We start from the raw sequence: 20203 nt of genomic DNA, 5'->3' as shown, positions 1-20203 counted from the left end.
CATTTGTTCTGGGACTGTGATAATATATATGTTAAGTTTTCTCATTCTATCCTCCATATTCTCATTATCTGTCATATTTTCCATCTCCTTGTCTCTGTTCTGCAGCCTGTGTAGTTTCTTCAGAGTCATCTTCCAGCTCAAAAGCTCTCTCCTTACTTGTGTCTGACGTGCTGTTTAACATGTAAACTGAATTATTTAAAAAATTTCAACTACTGTATTTTCCATTTCTAACAGTTCCATTTGGTTCTTTTTCAGGTGTGATTGGCCATTCTTGACTCTCATGGCTTCCTTATCTTTATGATTCTATCTTTCGTTTCTTTAAACATTTCATACAGAGCTATATTATATTCATTAGGTGCCACTTCTGTTGCTTCTGCTGACTCTTATTCATGGCTTTTCTCTTTTGTCCTTGGTGATCACTGATTCCTTGGTCTTGATCTATGGGAGTCCTACATGGCTGAATTGGGTATGTTTTCCCTCAGACAGGGTCTGCATCTACTTCAGCTGTGAGATGTGGGGTGTTACCAGTCTAGAACCACTTTAGACCACGCATGGCTCTGGTTTTGGTTCATGGTTTGTTCTTTTTTGGAGGAGGGAAAGGAGAGTGGTCCCTGGAAATCTCACATACTTCCTGTAAGCTCAGTAATGCTTTAATGTTAGGACATACAGGTTTTATATATATATATATATATATATATATATATATATATATATATATGTATATATATATATATATATATATAAAATATATACACATACATATACATATGTATATATGTGTGTGTATACATATCTCCACGAACATATAGCTGTTTCCCAAGAGTATCTGAAATATTTCATCATTTTGTTAAAAGAGAAAGTCTTATCATTTTCTTCATCATGGTGGGGGGATCAGAATTATTTATTTTGACTACAGAATTCATAGTCAATCATGATTTTTCCCCTTTTAAAAAATCCCCCAAAATACTTATAAGGAACAATGGTTCAATTTAGCTATTTTCAAGTTTTCAAGTATTACGCCACAGAAAACTTACAAGAATATCAGACAAGTTATTTACATTTTAAAATTCCCTGAATATGAGACTGCTTAACAACATGAATCAAAGATTAGAAAATGAAAGCAAAAGAATACCTGACACTTTCAGTGTGTGGACTTACTGTTAAGAAGAAAGAGGGAGGATAACATAAGAGGCAACAGAATGAGGCTCTTGCTCTCTCTGGTTCCCCAGACTTAGAAGCATGAGTTTTGATAAGTTAAGTCACAGGGACTTTTGAAATACAATCTCACCTTTATACTTCCCCCAATAAGATCAGGAGGCTCTTCATCTGTTTCCAAGGCAACATTTACAGAGGCAAAGGGACGACTGGCCATCTGCTGCATCTCTCGAAGAAGTTGCTGATAAGTAATACAGCAATCATTAATGCAAAGAGTACTGAGGGGATTTTATTAGAGAATACTACATATTAAAAATACCTCATCCTCCCTGATTCAAACAAATCAAGTCCAAAACGATATTTTTGAGACAGCTGGGGAAAACTGGACATGGACCAGGTATTAACATTTTAATTTTGTTGGCTGTGATGACAGTATTGTTATATTAAAGAAAAAGTCCTTATCTGTTAGAGATACATACTAATGTACTGATGGATATAATGCTATGATGCCTGCTTATTAAACACATAAAATAAATTATCCTATCTCCTTACATTTTTATTACTAGATTAAAGCCAGGCTTTCTTTTTTCCTGCTGAAACTTGAACCAAGTATTTACACAGCAACAAAAACTATCCTTTGTTATACAGTAGATAGGAACTGAAAGAGCTCTTTATTCAGAGAGGTGGTATAAGCTAAACACAAAAAACCATGAAGTTTTGCAGAGCAGAGGGACAACTAGGGGCTCTGGATTTAGGGAGGCTTGGATATGAATATCTGCTTCAACACTCTCCAGCTGTGTGACTTTTAAAAAGGTGTTTAAAGTCTCTGGGTTTCAGTTCCCTCCTCTCTGAAATGGGTTTTTAATCCCATAAAAGTATCAGTAGGATTAAATGAGATGCTTTAACTAGCACAGTGCCTAGTACGTGGTGTGTTGTCAATCATATATCATTAGGGATATCATAAATCTGGGCATGTCACTGAAGCTCTGAGGTCATGCTGTGGAAGACAATGAGGCCCTACTTCGACCACTTCCTTGGAACTATTGTAGGAGACAGAATCTTGGGCTGGATAGATCATGGCTCTGTTTTAGAAGGGCATTTTTATATTAAACATTGTGTTAACATGTCAATAATCACATTCCTACATCTCACAAAGCTATTGGTCCATTTACTCAACAAATACATATAACAACAACCCTCCTCTGGGTTCTCTGCTATTCTAAGTGTGGAGTCACAGTGAGACAGTTCCCAGTCTAGTTCCTTTATGACAAGGAGATAATGTGAGTAAAGGCACTTAAAATAGGGCCTGGTATGTAGCAATGACTTAAGCAGTATTAGCTGCTATTATTTTTGTTATAAAAAATATCACATCACTTTTCTACAGTTCTGAGAGGGATAAATCATGAATGATATTTTAGAAAAGATAAAATATATTTTGAATGGTCAGGTTCACAGTAACAGAGAAATTTTAAGTCACAAAGGTAAAAGCTTAGTTTATTGGTTGATCAACTGTGTAATAAGCATACTTTTTTTGGGGAAAACCTCTTCTCTGCAAGGTGTTCATCTTATTTTCTTTCATGTACACTGCAAATATTTTCCAGTTGGTTGTTTGTCTTCTATGTTATTCATTTGTTTATTTTTTATATACTTTAGTAATTTTATGCAGGTAAATCTATATGATGTTTTAATCATCTTATATGAAAATAATAATTTTATTCCCTTTCCGAAAGTGACAAAACTTCTTATTTCTATTTCTCTTAGTGCAGAGTCTAGAATACCCAGAACAAAAGTAAGTGACTATGGGGACTACTTTGTGATTAGAAACATGGTCTGTGAAGATGGAAGTCCTAAGTTTAAAGCCCAGTTTGGTGTCTTTATTGTAACTGTGTGGTGATGGGTAAGTTACTTTGCCTCTCTGAGCCTCAGTTCCTCTATCTGTGAAAAAGGACTAGTGTCACTATTTTATAGGGTTGTTGTGAGGATTAAATTAGTTAATCTATATAAAACCTCTTACAACAGTGCCTGCAATTTAGAAATGCTCAAATGTCAGTTCTTAATATGACTAACTTGTCTGGATTTTATTGGATACAAACTCTAGTATTTTTTTTATCATGGGTGATGTTGGTTATCTGGTTATTCTTCAGAGTGTTGAGGAGGTATTATTTTTGAGTTTACTAAGAGTTTTGTTTTTAAACTAGGAATGAGTGTTAATATCAATAAATGACTAAATGATAACTTGGCCACTACCGAAAATTTAGGTTTTATTTTTTTACCTACTGATATAACATATCCTAGTAGGTTTTCTGGTGTGAAATGATCCCTTTTCTACACTGGTAAACTAGACTGCTGCACGTACAGTCATTATACAACTGGTCTTTACTTTTTGGTGTTACATTTCTCAGGTTTTGGTTTCAAGGTTTCGAAGCATAAAATGTATCAGGATTCTTTTACACTTCCCATCTTTTCCTTTACCCTGGAACCGTTTATATATTTTGGAAATAATTAATTCTCATAAGCACCCAAGAAGAAATAGACTATTATTATCTCCATAAACTCATCTCAAATTGAAACTCCTTGGGTCTAATACCCTTTGTGGAGAGAGTAATATCTTGACAAGTTTTTGATTCCTTCCTTGGTACTAGTTTATATGGCTTCTCACTTTTTTATTACACATTTGGATAACATATTTTTTCAGAATACTGTGCTATTTGTTGAGATTTTAAAATATCTTAGTAATAGAGCTATTAAAAAGAAAAAAACCTCTGAATAAGTTATCCACTGAATTTTTAAAATCATAATAAAGAGGCTGTAACGCTACCTCTATGATAACATCACCTTTACATGGGTCAGAAAAGGTGTCACGGCCCCCAGGAAGAGGCTCATATCCTGAAGCCTATCTTAACCCCATTACAGACACTAATGTTCTATGAACAGTGCTGCATGCTTGTGAATTTTGATTTTAGATATTTCTGTTCTCCTCTAAATCTTGTCTATAGATCAAGTTTTATATAGAAAACCAAAGAGCACAAAGTCTAGATCTTAGTGCACTTCTATTTAGCAACAATGCAATAGACATGATGACTAAAACGCAGAGTAAATACAGAAGTGAAAGTTGCAATAAGCAGTTTTTGTGTTGTAATTTTTCATCAAGTTTATTTGATTTGCCAATTATAAATATTTTCTGGACTTATTAATATTACTTTCGGAATGGAGCTCTGGAAATAAATCAACACTCATTAATAAATAGAACTCAAGCAAATACTTAATTAGACACACATTTATCTTTCCTTGAATAATGAGAAACTTTTGATATTTTACTCTCATCCTCATGAAAGGCTCCTGTAAAGGCTGTGCTACTAAGCCTTCAGATCTCCAGCCTGAGCTAAGGAACCAGCTTCTGGTAGGAAGGATAAAAAAACTGACTTCACCTGTAAGTCAATATGATTCTTAGTTTCCTTTTAGAAAGTTAAAACCATGTGGTGCAGAATGAACTATAGCTTACATAGCACTGATTGAAGTCTACTGACCATACATTACTCTCTCTATAGATATATCCATCAATTATCACTAAATAGCAAAACTGACTTGCTTAAGGGAAATACGAAGGAAAAAGTTCTTACAGGGATTCATTAATCTTTAACCACTGAGGCTTACCTCTCTACGTCTGGAAGCCCAACAACTTTGTTTGATCTTCCAAACCACAGCAGCCACCAGGAGCAAAGAGAGGAAACAACTGTGAGAAAGGGAAGGAAAGTACTGAGTTATTATCCCAACCCCCAGAATCAGCACACTGTCATCTACACCCCATGTCAGGCAGGGAAACAATCCCCCAAATACCAACTCCAAGCTCCTTTCTGATGAGTCATCACAACCATGTCCTGGTTCACAGGAAACAAAGTGTGAGAAGACTTTGATAAGCTGGGCTTCCCGACCCAACTAGACAATACTGTCTCCGCAAGGTACTCTGAGAGGAGAGCCTTGATTTCCTGCCGGCCTTTATCAGAATGGTCCATCATGGCTTATCCCAAATAATAAAAACAATTCTATGATAATTATGACAAGTAACAAGCATGCTATTTAATCAAATTAGCAAAAATCTACTGGTAAAGTCTAAAAAAGTGAGAAAAGTTAACTATCAAAGTAACAACCAGCTTTTCATAAGGAACAATAAATTTATATGTAGTAATATATATTCAAAGTAAATACCTATTTTTTAAATAAAATAAAACAACTAAATTCAAGCCAACAACTTTCTTAAAAGTATTAGGAGAAGACGAAGTCCCAGTGGTCTTATAACTGCAAATGATTTCAATGTTCTCTCAAGATTCAATGCCTCTTAAATCAGGCACCGAATGGTTTGAAAAGCTACTGTGACAGCAAAGAGAATGACTGACTTCTGATTAAAAGGACTAATGAGCCTAACAAATAAACCTGTTAGTAACCGCTAAATAATTTTAAAATTAGCATTTTCACTCATTAACTTGTAAAAGGGGCTTATTACAGAGTACTGTTCCAGGGTGTTACAAGCAGACACAAGGCTTTCCGCCCCTGTAGTTGGGTACTCTCTTGCTGAGCTCTGTGTTTGCAGGATGGGGTTGGCTTTACGAGAGGCAGGTTCAATGCACAGATCGCTGAAGACAGGCCTCCACAGCTGGCTGGTGACAGGTCCTCTAAGGTGCTAGGAGGACTGAGCTTCTGCCCTTTCAGAAATAGAAATTAAGCCTCCCTCAGCCCACCACTTCCCTAAGAGGCACAGAGTGCAGACCCCTCCACTGGGTTCCCTGACAAAAGAGAAGCTCCCCAGGTTATCACTCAGTGGAGAGTCTTCAGTTCCTATCTTGCTGGTCCTCCCGGCTGTCCTGACACTGATGATCCTTCCTCCTTTCTGACAGTTTCTATTTTTCTTTTTATCAGTACTTTATTGAGGCAGGTCCTGTTCTAGGCTCATGGAATACACCAGTGAACAGAACAAAAGACCACTTTTCCCATGGAGTTTACATTTCAGCAGATGGAGGTAAACAGTAAACAAAATAAGTGAGTAAATTATAGAGCATGTCAGAAGGGAGTAAATACTACACAGATAAAAAGATGTTAAGGGTAGAGGTTCAGGAGTGACAGTGGCACTCTAAAGCAGAATGGTCAGAGTGGGTGGGCCTTAATTCTTGAGAAGGTGACATCTGAGCTAAGACATAGAGGATGTGTGGGAGGTGGCTTGTGAAGGTCTGCAGAAATGCACCTGGGCAACCAGGGTCAGCCAGTGCAAAGCCTGAGGCAAGGATGTGCCTGGGATTTCTTGAGGCACCTCAGGAGGCCAGTGTTACTGGAGTAGGGGAGGGAAGTTAGGCCAGGGATAAAGACACAGAGGTAAGAAGAGGGCAGATCACGAGGGCCCAAAAGGCATTATAATGGTGTTGGATTTTACTGAGTGAGATGAGCCAGTGCAGGTTTTTGAGCAGAGAAGTGTCATGATTTAATTTATGCTAAGGAGACCATTAAGGTAGCAACGCAGAAATAGAAAGAACAGGAGTCTAGGTGAGAAATGAGGGTGGCTCAAACCAGGATGGTGGTAGCAGGGGTGTGAAAAGCACTTTGGAATCTGGACATGACTTGAAGGTCAAGGCAATAAATAGGATTTCCTGATGGGCTGGATGTAGGGTATAAAAGAGAGAAGTCAGGGTCTGAGGAACTTGCCATCAAACCTGGACAGGGAAGACTCTGAGGGGAGCAGGTGCGAGACAGAAGAGAGTTTAGTTTTAGACATGTTGAGTTCTGAGACATCTACCTGAAAGCTACTGGGGGCTGGTTACCAGGTCTGGGCTGGAGACAGCATTTGAGAGTCATCAGCATATACATGGTATTTGAAGTAATGAATCTGGATGAGGTCATCAAGGGGATGAATACAAATAGAGAAGAGTGTCTTAGGGGCACCCCAACACTGAGAAGTTGGGGAGAATAGGAAGAAGCAGTAAGGGAGTCTGAGAAGAGTAACCTTCTTTCGTCTTTCATGGTTTCCATGCATAATCCTGCTTTTTCCCCCCATCAGCTTGCTTTCTGGTACTTTTATTCTAATAGATAGATAAACACATGGTGGCAGCAAATCCACATGGAAGAACATGAAACACATGAGTTGGTCAGGATGCTGCTGATGCAGCTGAATACAGGGCTGGCCTCAGAGGCAAGGAGTCTGGTGTCACTCAGGGGCCTCTCTTGGACTACCCTCAACACAGAACTGTGAAACAGTGCAGCTCAGAAGGTCTGTGCCCCTTATCCTTGAGGGGCTTCTGTCTTCAACGCAGACCTGTTAGAAACACCAACAACCCAGTTTCTTCCGCCTGTTCCAGCTTTTCTGAGAGACATAAACAGCATACCGACACACAATGATTGTTCCTCAAAGCTGACATGTGCATGATTTCTCCAAGGGTAACACAACAATGAAGAATTTACTAGTTATTTCAAAAAAGGTGGCACTTGCTGATACCCCTCCCTTCTTTTTTTTCCTACCACTAATCTGGGGACAGGTGGGGCTGTGACTCTGTTCATCTTACTGCAGTTCCTCTTATCAATTGTTTTCTATAGTTTTTAATACAAATGTAATTTTTTAAAAAATCATGGAAATTTTCAAACATACACAAAAGAAGAGAGACTGATCCAGTGAATCTCTATGTGTTCATTACTCAGCCTTGCAATTATTAACATTTTCCTATGGCATTCAAAGATCATTCTTAAAGAAGTGTATTTCTCTCTTTCAACACAGGGACACTGGCCCCAGGCTAAGGGTCTTTCACTTCTTTTCAGCTCTGTACCTAGGAAAAAACAAGAATCCTTTGTCCTTTTTTGTCCTAAACCTGTCCCTGCTTATCAGAGGCTTACACTTTCCTGAGACTATGCTCAGAAATCCATGTCTTGACTCTAGGTCTTTCTTTCCATCTTTTGTATCAATATATATCTTTGAAAACTCACAATATTTTCTGAGAGCTCTGTGTTTGGGGATGTTTTTCACCAGCTTAACTGTAATTGTGTAAGTAGAATGATACTTTTGAGAGTGTACTGAACTTTGCTTTTCCTGTCCTTGCAAGTCTAGCCTTTCTAAAACTACATATTCGGGACTTCCCTGGTGGCCCAGTGGTTAAGAATCTGCCTTCCAATGCGGGGGACGTGGGTCCGATCCCTGGTCGGGGAACTAAGATCCCACATGTCGCGAGGCAACTAAGCCCACGCACTGCAACAACTGAGCCCGTGCCACAACTAGAGAGCTCGCATACTGCAACTAAGACCCAACTAAGCCAAAAATAAAAATAAATAAAATAAAAACAAAAAAACTACATATTCACTTCTTGGCCTGGCCTTGACCTCCCAACCAATCTAAAACAGAGACACTGCTGCTTCTTCCCAAGTTCCTGTGATGTGCACTTCACCATTCTGGTTTGAATTAGATCCAGAGTGGTAGTACCCCATATCACTTCCATCTTCTGGAAAATGAAATGATCAACAAGACATGGATGTGTCAAAATGTCTGCTGTCAATCTGGCAAGGACCTAAGCAGAAGTTCAGATAATTAAAAGTTTTACAAAAACATACCTTGCCAATATCAGGAATTCCCATTACAGTCCCTCCTATTGGTCAGTGCCTCCTATTGGACATCCCCTGCTTCTCCTTTTTATTCTCACCCAAATGCTATCTTCTAAGGCACCTCTAACTCCAGTGACACAGATGTTCAGAGTGTTAGTCTGTCTCTCCCTCTTCTACTAATAATCATTATCCTGACCACACTACCACATCACTTTCAGATACAAAGCTCTTTCACACGCATCACCTCATTTGATTTTCAGAGAAAGCAAGCAAATGGGTCTTATTATTTCCCCCTTTATACACACAAGGCTCCTACTGGAGTCTGGGAGAGCATCTCAATTAAGACACAAAGAGGGCTTAATGGATTTATCTGGATCTAGAGATTACTCTTCACTGTGCCCAAGTCTGGGAGTCCTTTTCTAACTTATCTCACACTGATATTTTCTCATTTGAATCACTGAGCTATCCCCTTCTACCCCCACCCCAACTCTAATTCTCTCTTCTGTATTCTATGAGCTATTCTTCAGAGTGCTTAGAATTATCTGTATACCTTTCCTTCTCTCATGTTTCATGTATATCCTTTTGGACCTGGTTAACTTGCTCTGGGAAAATATTTTCTTCCTCATGCTCATGAAAAGGACTCCATTCTCAGCTAAAAGCTCATCATTTCTACTTCCCAAACAAAATCCAGAAAAACCAAAGTTCTGCAGTCTTTTTTTTTTTTTTTAATATTTAGCAAAAGTCCTTTATTTTATTGTCTTTGAATTCAATGGAAGCTTAGTGGAAATTAAATTAAGTTTAATTTTTTAAAATTAATTTTTATTGGAGTTTAGTTGCTTTACAATGTTGTGTTAGTTTCTATTGTACAGCAAAGTGAATCAGCTATGCGTATACATATATCCCCTCTTTTTTGTATTTCCTTCCCATTTAGATCACCACAGAGCACTGAGTAGAGTTCCCTGAGCTATACAGTAGGTTTTCATTAGATACCAAAGTTCTGCATTCTTTTCCAAAGGTTCCCACATTCAAAAAAAGGGAGAAGTGATGAGAACACCATCTGTCCTTGTTTTCTACACAAGATTCTGTGGTCCCTGATCGATTCTGATGGTGTCATTCAGTCTTCCACCAATCAGCTGAGGTGACTAATCCTCACTGGGTTGGTACTTGGCAGCTGAGTCACCTCAGTCTGTACACATGGTCCAAGAACATAACACACCTGCTAATCGGAGCTACTGAGTTAGCATACGGCCTCCGCATTCCTATCAGCAGCACCACGAGCTTTTTTCCCCTCAGAGAGGTTGGTGTCTATGGTCCCTCATGGCTCTGCGCTTCTCCTGAAGGTCTGCTTTACTTTTCACATATATTGGAGCATGACTCTGTGCTAGATGCTGAAAGTGTGTGTGTATACAGGGGTGAACAAAAGAGACACTGTACCTGCTCTCCCAAAGCTTAGAGTCTCACTGTGGACACATAGTACGCAAGTACAGAACTGTGATAAGTACCGTGATGAAAAATAATACAGTTCCCTGGGAGGGTAGAACAAAGGGAGAGAATTTAGTTTGGGGGTTCATTGATGGAATCTTGGAGGAAGTGACACTGTGCCGAAATTTGAAGGATGAGTGTGGTATAGTAAGAAATATACATATGGTCTTTGTCCCAAGTTCCTGGCACAGGGCTCCTAAAACCCTTGAAATCTCCTATGTGATAGGAGCATCCTCTCCCCTCTTTTTTACACAACTGTTCATAATGGCTTTATTTGTAACAGTCAAAAACTGGAAATAACCTAAATGTCTATCAGGAGGTGAGCAGATAAATTGTGGTTTATCTTTACAGAGAATATTACTCAGCCTTAAAAAGGAAGAAACTATCTTTTAATTTTGATTTAAAAAATCTTTAAAATGTATCTTTACCAGTTTTCTACACAAAGTAATTTATATAATACAGAAGGGTATAAAAAAACGACAGTGGCTTTGAGTCTGAATTAACTTTTTTTTTTGTTTTTTTTTTTTTGCAGTACGCGGGCCTCTCACTGTTGTGGCCTCTCCCGTTGTGGAGCACAGGCTCCGGACGCGCAGGCTCAAGCGGCCGTGGCTCACGGGCCCAGCCGCTCCACAGCATGTGGGATCTTCCCGGGACCGGGGCACGAACCCACGTCCCCTGCATCGGCAGGCGGACTCTCAACCACTGCGCCACCAGGGAAGCCCTGAATTAACTATTTTTTATAACACGTTTATGGAGATGTAATTCAGGAGTGTCTTTTCTCCCCTCATGGGAGGGAAGGACCTAAATAGCTTCTGGACGGGGCTGACCACCAGAAAAACGAATTATGTGATTGAAGGGTTAGACCATTCAGCCCCCCAGCACACCTCCCCTCCACAGGAGGGTAGAGGGACTGGAGATTGAGTTCAATCACCAATGACCAGAGATTTCACCAATCATGCCTACTCAATGAAACCTTGATAAAATGTGGAATGATGAGGTTTGGGGGGCTTTCAGGGTTGGTGAACACATCGATGTGCTGGGAGTGTGTCATGCCCAGAAAGAGCATAGAAGCTCTGTGCTCTCCCTCTTGCCTTCATACCTTGCCCAATGCAACTCTGGGTTGTTGAACAACCACTGGGTTGCTCCTGAGTTGTATTCTTTATAATAAACCTGCAATTTTAAGTATGGTGTTTTCCTGAGTTCTGTGAGGCAACAGCAAACTGTTGAATCTGAGAGGGGTCACAGGAACAACCCAAACTTGTATTTGGCCAGGCAGAAGTATGGGTAGCCTTGGGACCCATTTGTGGTTGACGTCTGAAGTAGGAGCAGTCTTGTTGGACTGAGCCCTTAACCTGTGGGGTGTGCACTGATTTCACGTGGTTAGTGTCAGAACTGAATCGTAGGACAGTCAGTTGATGTCAGAGAATTGGTTTTTGTTTGGAAAAACAAAGCAATGGGTAAAAGTATACAGGTAAAGGGTAAGGAGAAGAGCGTTCCAGAAAGAAGGAAAAGTATGTGCAAATGCCATGAGGTGGGAAGGAGCTTGGTGCTTTCTAAGAAACAGAAGGAGGCTCATGTAATGGGAATGCAGAACAGAGTAGCGTAAGGTGAAGGTGGAGAGGTGAACAGAGGCCAGTTCATGCAGGACCCTGGTTTTTATTTTAGATACAATGCAGAGCCACTAGATATGAGATAAGTGGTTAGATACAAACTAATTCATGGTTTTAAAGGTCTCCTCTGGACTTTTTGTGGGTTGTAAAGGAGCTAAAATCAACTGAAATAGTACTAGCGAGATTGTGATGGTTAGGGCTAGGGTGGGGAGTAGAGGTAGGGCAGGTTGCTAACCGTAACTGCTGGGATGTGGCGACGGAATGCCTTTTGGGTGTGAAAGGGAAAGAAGTGACTTGGAATCAGCAGCATGATTTGCCAATTAGTGATGTGGGGAAGACTGGTGAGGAAGGATCAAAAAGTTCACTTCTGGGCATGTTATGCTGCAGATGGGGATGGCAGACTTCAACCTGAGAACACACAGTAAGGAGATGGCCAGGGTCAAGCTCTGGAAGAATAGCAACAATTATTAGTTGAATAGAAAAGATAGTTCAGCAAGGGAGGCCAAGAAAGAGCAGCTTCAGGGCAGTATGGACTCACAAAAGGCAAGAAGAGTCTCACTGATAGGGTGATCAGTTGACCGATACTGTTGCAAAGCCAAAAAGATAAGAACTAAAGACTAACTTTTGGATTTAGCAATAGAGATGTGCTAGCTGCCCTCAACAACAAAAAAATTAGATGCAGTGTTGGGATGGAAGCCAGATTAGAGAGAGCTAAAAAGTAAAAAAGGGGCTCCATTTTTAGGGTAGTAAAAATACTCTGATATTATGAAAATGGATATGACATTACACATTTGTCCAAACCCCACAGATGTACAACACCACCAAGTGTGAACCCTAAGGTAAACTATGAACTTTGGATGATTATGATGTATCAGTGTAGGTTCATCTTTAGTAAAAAATGTTTAATTCTGGCAAGTGATGTTGATAATGGGGGAGGCTATGCATGTGTGGAGGCAGGGGGTATATGGGAAATCTCTGTACCTTCCTCTCAATTTTGCTGTAAACCTAAAATTGCTTTAAACAAATAAAGTCTCTTAAAATTAAAAGAAAGGAAGGAAGGAGGGAAGGAGGGAGGGGGAGAGAGAGAAAGAGAGAGTGAGCATATGAGAGAGGGAAAGGAAAGGGGGGAAGGGAGGGAGGGACGGAGGGAGGAAGGGAGAAGGAAGGAAGAAGTCAGTCAGTCAGTCTAGAGTATATGGATACAAGGAGGGAGGGGGTTCTGGAGAACTGCCAGAGTGCTGGGGGGGAGCTGTATTCAGTGTGGCCACACCAGATGGTTTTTTCCCTTCTCCCTGCTTGTGCTGAGCAATGGAAGAGAGCAACTAAGGCAGTGAGCTCTGGTCCTGGGGCTAGAGAGGCCAGGCAGGATGGATACTCTCTTATACATAAGACAGACTAACAATATACCTGACCCAGCAGCACACTCTACCTCCATACTCCATACTCACTGGAGGCTGTGACAGACGGAAATGGCAACCATACAAAGGTAAACACAGAATCTTCAACATAATCAAAAATCAGACATTTTGAGGAAAACCAGCATTGTGAAAGAGAGGTACCAAACAACAACAACAAACAGCATCTGAGGAGACAATTATTAATAACACAAAATAAGACTTCAAAATAAAATAATAACATTTATTAATCTCACAAAGGAATATGAAAGTAAATTGCATTCATAAAATTGAAACAGGCTACAAGGAACATATATTAGAAATAAAATGCAAATGTTAAAATAAAAAAAACCTAATCAGATGACTCAGTAAAAGAAATGGACCCAACACTAGACTAAATTAATGAGTTGAGGAGCTCACCAAGAATGTAGTGGAAAGGAAAATGAAAAAGAAATGAGAGTTCAGTTAAGAAATATGGAGGACAGATCCAGAGCTGTACTCATTCATCTACTAGAGAAGTCCAGAATGCAAGCAAATAGAATTAAAGGTGAGGAAACAAAGAAATAGAAGACAATGTTGCAAAACTCAAGACTCCAGTCTTCAGACTTTATAAAAGGTCTTCCCCAAGTATCAAATTCTTTCTCAGGTCTTTTCTGAGAGAATGACTCTAGGATATAGTTCTGCATAACAACAACATCCAACAAAGGACAGGACATGGGACACATTCAATGGTGCAAGAAAAAAACCAGTAGAACTTAAAAAAACTGTTCCTATATTATGTAAAATAATTACAGTCTAGAATTTAAATTCCAGATAACCTCTACCCAGGTGGTAGTCACTGGCTGGTGGTGGGGGAATAATTACAGGGCTCTCTCAGAGCCCTAAAGCCACCTGCTCTTGCAGGAACGGGAATCACGAAGCTGTCAGCTGAAGCCATGCTCACATCCTCTCAGTACTTAATGATCTTCTTTTCCATCTGACCTTCTATGCTTTAGCTTGCATATTGATGGATGTAATACTGCCCCAGCCCCTGAATCCACACAACTTTCAGCTAACTCAGGGGTTTTTAATGCCAGCTGAACATAAGAATCACTGGAGAGCCTTTAAAATACCATGATGATAAGGTCCCATACCAGACCAATTAAATCAGCATCTCTCGGGGCAGGGCCCAGGCTGCTGCTTCTTTTTTAAGCTTCTCAGGTGAATTCTAAAGTATAGTTAGTGCTGAGAGTCATACAAGAACTGTTTCAGGCTCTCAGAACCCAATTTAAAACTTGTAGGAGAGGCCTCTAATTAGCCCTGTTCATCTTCGCATGTCAAATTACAGGTTCATTTGTATATGGGCTGCCCTTAAGCGCTAGACTGTTAAATAACTGCATTAAAGCATGATTATGTGTATAATAAAAACATGGGTAGGGTGGAGTCCAAGAAGAGGTGGACTATGGGGTGAATGTGCCAGAAGAAGACTTCATAGAGCAGACAGGCTGGGTTCTGAAAGAGTAAGAATATGACAGGTCAGTGGGATCAGGTAAGTACCCGTGAGGCAAATGCAGAGGAGAACTATTTAAGTGGGTCACCCTCCCAAGCCCCGATGCTCACATGGCCAAAAAGGAAGGGGATGACAACTATCTTGGAGGGACTTATAATTTGGTGGAAGTCACAGTGCAAAGATTCAAGAAATATTGAATTTGCAAGAATATAGGAGGATTCATTGGTTCCACTCTGGAGGAACTGTGGAAGATGGTTGGTGTCAGTGAGTGAGCATAATAAAAAAATGTTGGGAGGGGTCAGAAAAGATTTTGAGATTTTAATTTTTCTGTGGTTAACATCAGAGAGGGCAATTTCCTTTTGAAACCTATATTTCTGTGGAAAGACGATACCTCCTTGTGAAGGGGAGAAAGTGTAATCACATTTCCAGCATTCCATATTGCTGGCATTGCATCATTTAGGACAGAGCTCCAATGAGCTAAGATGGGCATACTCTGAAAAATAAAACAGAGAGTGAATTCCTGGCCTAGTGGATAGTGTGGCTTTGGAGTTGAGGTAATTAATACCCTTCTTTCATTCACTGACAAGTTTCTGAAGCCTATCCATATGGAAATATAGTAAAGCTATAATTCAAACAGATTCAAGAGAGATAAAGGAACACCTAAAAATAAAAAAAAATAACAATAGATTAAATGCTCATGAAGAAAATATAGGAAAAAACTGACACATCTGCTTGGTGAAAAATACCATAAATGGGGTTAAAAGATGGTCCTAAACTTCATTAAGAAAAAGGTGAAAAGCCCAGTAGAAATATAAGCAAAGGATACAAACAAATTCAAAACAAGAACTATAAGGTATAAGAGATTAGTAAACACCACTTATAAATAAATACAAATTAAAACAAGGTACCAATGACACCTGCCTGATTGGCAAAATTAAAAATAATGAAAAATAGTTAATGGTAGTAAGAGAAAGAGGCAGAAATAGTAAGAGAAATTACATTCCTGTTGTAGAAGTGTAAATTCATGCAACTGTTCTGAGGGGCTATTTGATAGTGTTTTTGCATTTTGATATAGCAATTTTAGGATAAAAATTAGAGGTATCACAGAAAAATGCAAAGACACTGGCAATAAAAATTAAGGACAATCTGGGCTTCCCTGGTGGCACAGTGGTTAAGAATCCGCCTGCCAATGCAGGAGACATGGATTCGAGCCCTGGTCCGGGAAGATCCCACATGCCTTAAATCTGTGGTTTTTTCGATATTGAGCTGCATGAGCTGTTTGTATATTTTGGAGATTAATTCTTTGTCAGTTGCTTCGCTTGCAAATATTTTCTCCCATTCTGAGGGTTGTCTTTTCGTCTTGTTTATGGTTTCCTTTGCTGTGCAAACCTTTTAAGTTTCATTAGGTCCCGTTTGTTTATTTGTTTTTATTTCCATTTCTCTAGGAGATGGCTCAAAAAGGACACTGGGTACTGGTAATACCCTAGGGGGAAAAAAACTCTTGTCCTGGGTAGTGGTTACATGAGTATGTTCAATTTGTGATAATTCACTGAGCTAGACATTAATGATTTCTAAGTGTTTCTGTAATTTTATATTATACTTCAATATATTTTTTTTAAAGAGAGAAGACAGATCCCATATAAGGAGTGGTTATTATAATGGCACTAACCTTCTCAATATTAATACTAGAAACAAGAAGAAACAGCAAAATGCTTTCTCAATACTTTTTTTTTTGGCCATGGTGCGCAGCATGCGGAACTTCCTCGAACAGGGCTTGAACCCATGCCCCCTGAACTGGAAGAGTGGAATCTTAACCACTGGCCCATCAGGGAAGTCTGCGCCTTCCAAATTTTAATGGAAGATGTTTCTAACCTAGAATTCTGTATTCGAATTTTCAATCAAATGTGAGGGTAAAATTAAAACATTTCCAGACAGGGAAGGTCATAGAAAAGTCACCTCCACACGTACCTTTTCTCAGAAACTTCCTGCAGAATGTGCCCCAATATAAGGAGGAAATAAACAGGGAGACAAAGACATGGGATCGAGGAGACAGAGACTTTAATATAAGAGGAAGACAAAAGAAATTCCCAAGATGACAGCCTGTTGTGTCGCAGGCCTCAAAAACAACTAGTGCACTTGGGAGCAGCAGGCTAGGGTTCTAGGGCAGAAATCTCCAAGAGAAACTAAAACCAGGAGAGTACTTGCTTGTGTTTGACCATACTGAGAGATTGTTCAGTTCTGTCAGAGTACAGGGGTATATCAGGAGTAGCTACATAGAAAACCAAACAATAAAAATCCCCAAATATGGCAAATATTACATTTAGGATAAGCAAAGAGTGATTCCCCATCCAAAAAATGGGGAAGTATAATTATAGTTCAACTCAGCTGCAAACAGGAGTTTTTATGATTATAACAACATAAATAGGGACTCCTGATTTAGCCAAATATTGTGATGTAACTATACTACATGAGTGGGAGGAAGGGGAAGTTGTATGTGTTTATAGTGTGTGGGGGGGTCCTGGCAGAGGTAACATAAGATAATAAATCCTTCTACAGTAGGACATCAAAAGATAACTGAATTGAAAAACCAAGAAAGAGTGTAGGCCACTGACATGGATGCCTCTAAAGGTTGAGCATACTCAAAATCCATTAGGCAGAGCAAAACGTTAGGAAATTATGTTAATTAGGGTAAAACCTAGTGGGATTTGTCAGAAGATTGGGCAAAGAGTGGGTAAATTGAATAAGTTTACCCTATCTGTTCCAGCCATGAAAGAAAGTTATATTGTACCCAACTGCATAATTCCTTGTCTAATGTTGAAAATACTTTATGGTAATAATGACTGTGATATTAAGTGGTGAAATAGAAAGGAATGCAATGCTTTAGATTAAAAAAAAATCAGCATTGGATTTTGAAATATATTGAATATCCATTTTTGCATTTATCTAAATTAAATAAGTTTTCTCCTTTGGAAAAAAAAAAGTATAAGCATGGAGAAGTAAAAAACAATTAAAATAATTTAAATGTGGACAATGAAGATGGGAAGGTGTGGGGCAGGATGCTGTCACTTTCTCTTTGCACTGTAGCACTTTTTCAATTATGTGTAATAGTATTTTCTTAAAAATAAAATTAAACTGAAAAAAACCCTATAAAAACAAAAGAACCTCAGGGCCTAACAAATCACTTTTAGCTTTAAAACTCTAGATAATGACCTGAAACATCTTGTGAACAAGAAGAAGCATATATGTAGCACACACCAGTAATCATTATTATTTTTTTTGCGGTACGCGGGCCTCTCACTGTTGTGGCCTCTCCCGTTGCGGAGCACAGGCTCCAGACGCGCAGGCTCAGCAGCCATGGCTCACGGGACTAGCCGCTCCGCGGCATGTGGGATCTTCCCGGCCGTGTTCCCTGCATCGGCAGGCAGACTCTCAACCACTGTGCCACCAGGGAAGCCCCAGTAATCATTATTAATTACATGTCATTTCAACCCCAAATCCTCCCCATATGAAGAGCTAAACTACCTACATTTAGTATAGGGTACATGAAAAGCTGCCTCAAAAAGCCAGAACATACAAACCAAATGTCTTCATTTTATCAGATTAGATTGAATTCACAGTATTGTAACTGACATGTAACTTTTCAGGAATACATATAAAGTTAGTTTGATCAGTTGTGCAAACATAGGATTATTCATTTATCTTTTATGGGTTGATAATTAATGAAATTAAGTGCCTGAATCAAAAGAACAGATACAGTTTGTATAAGTGAAATTACCTGAAGAAGGTCACGAAGAACTGTACCAGGTCCATAAAATTGCTGTGCTGGGAGAAGGCAATCTGTGACAGAAAAACACGTAGAGTGATTGGGTTATAAGAGAGCACCATTAACTCAGCCTTCTCGTTGAAGCAGAAAGACGTTAACATTTCAAGAAGAGATTAATGAAATTTTTCACTTGAGGAAAAGCACCTTATCCCTTTAGTTTTTCTTGCTTAATTGCCACACAAAAGTGATATTCTGAGACTCAACACAAACCCCTACAGTCCCCCTGCTCTTGACAGCAGATCTCAATTTTTAATCTGACCTCGAAGACTTCTCAGACTCCTGCTAATGACCCCAATGACAAGCAAGTCAGGTTACTTCCTACCTCCTTGTGCCCTTTTCAAGACAAAATACTCTCCTTGTTTGCTTCAAATTCCAATTCTTGGATCTACCGTCAGGTGGGCAGCTTCCTTTTATGCCGTTCATCCCTTTGTCACTTAATGTACTCACTTCAAGATAACATCCTTTTTAAAAAAAAACCTTATCCCAAGCTTCACTACACTGAATATCATCTGACAATCAATACAACACCAATTTGAACTTAAATAATTTTATACCAAGAATATTATAAAATTCCTAATGTAGTTCATCAAATCTAAGACACCACTAAAACAGGCATTATTTTGTGTACTATTAAGAAAACACTGCCAGTTACACTATGACACATTGCTTTTAAAATCACTGTAAGATGTATCATGATTTCAGAGATATTAGAGCATGAAAAAATGTACACCTTAGAATTTATTAGTAAGTATAATTGTGTCCTTACTATCCTATGACACACATGGTACTAGCCAGATGTTATGGTGTGTTCTCTGCTTATTTTTAAGGGACCACAGCCCTCCCTGGAGAGATAATGGTACTATAAATGAAACAATTATTGAATAAGATGGTAATTATTGAAATGAAGGCAGTAAGTATGACAACAGTCACATAAGTAAATGATTAGCGTCTTCTTTTCCTAATCCCACCCTACCTGCCCCCCCGCCCCAACCTACTCCTGTCAACTCCCATCCTACAGCAATACAAGGAAAGTGCTACAGCCTAGGCCCCAGCACAGTAGCAATCCAGTGCTTTGCACTTCTTTTATAGTCAGATTCAACAGAGGCAGAAGAGAGGAGAAGCTTCCACTGCTTTTCTTTTGAATGCTCTTATTTTCTTTTTGACATTTAAATAAAGGTCCAATATTACCTTTTCAGGCCATAGAATATTATGGGGCATAGAATCTAAAGTTTTTGTATCCTCCCTCTAGCCACCATTTATAATCAGAAATACAAAGATACATAGATTTGATATCATAGACAAGGAGAAACCATATTCTTTGCTTTCCTTCATTTATTACAGTAATCATCCTAAATAAGAAGGCTCCTTGAGAGAAGGAAAACTGCAGAATATAGCTACAGTCCTCTCATAAAGGTTTTTAATAAAACTGGGGAAAAACAATTATATAAACGAGGTTACTCAGTCTTGAGGAAAGAAGAATCCAGGTTACAAGACATAAAGAAGGAGAAGGAAACAGATTTTAGTGCATCCAATTCTGTTTAGATTTTAAACTTTTAAAACATTAGTATGGGAGGAATCGGGAAGATGGCGGAAGACTAAGACGCGGAGATCACCTTCCTCCCCACAGATACACCAGAAATACATCTACACGTGGAACAACTCCTACAGAACACCTACTGAA

The 20203-nt window shown here is 39.2% G+C and overlaps 1 protein-coding gene across 5 annotated transcripts in view; it reads right to left on the bottom strand.

Moving 5' to 3' along the window:
- The window catches only part of ATRN (attractin), a 173483-nt gene that overhangs the window by 14613 nt on the left and 138667 nt on the right, over positions 1 to 20203 (bottom strand). For 2 of the 5 annotated variants that reach the window (XM_069541375.1, XM_060031150.2), the window contains exons 25-27: positions 18475 to 18536; positions 4810 to 4888; positions 1289 to 1396 (exon numbers count right to left, since the gene is read on the bottom strand). In XM_069541375.1, coding sequence (XP_069397476.1) covers positions 1289 to 1396; positions 4810 to 4888; positions 18475 to 18536 — 249 coding nt within the window. Of the gene's footprint in view, positions 1 to 1288; positions 1397 to 4809; positions 4889 to 13436; positions 14702 to 14743; positions 15193 to 15217; positions 18109 to 18474; positions 18537 to 20203 lie in introns of those variants that run through there. The other 3 variants (XM_060031152.1, XM_060031154.1, XM_060031151.1) reach the window with 3 other exon arrangements.

Source organism: Delphinus delphis, chromosome 15 (assembly GCF_949987515.2).
Source record: "Delphinus delphis chromosome 15, mDelDel1.2, whole genome shotgun sequence".
Taxonomy (NCBI): Eukaryota; Metazoa; Chordata; class Mammalia; order Artiodactyla; family Delphinidae; genus Delphinus; species Delphinus delphis.
Note: the sequence above shows the minus strand (reverse complement) of the source record. Positions and strands in the feature narration are given on the sequence as shown.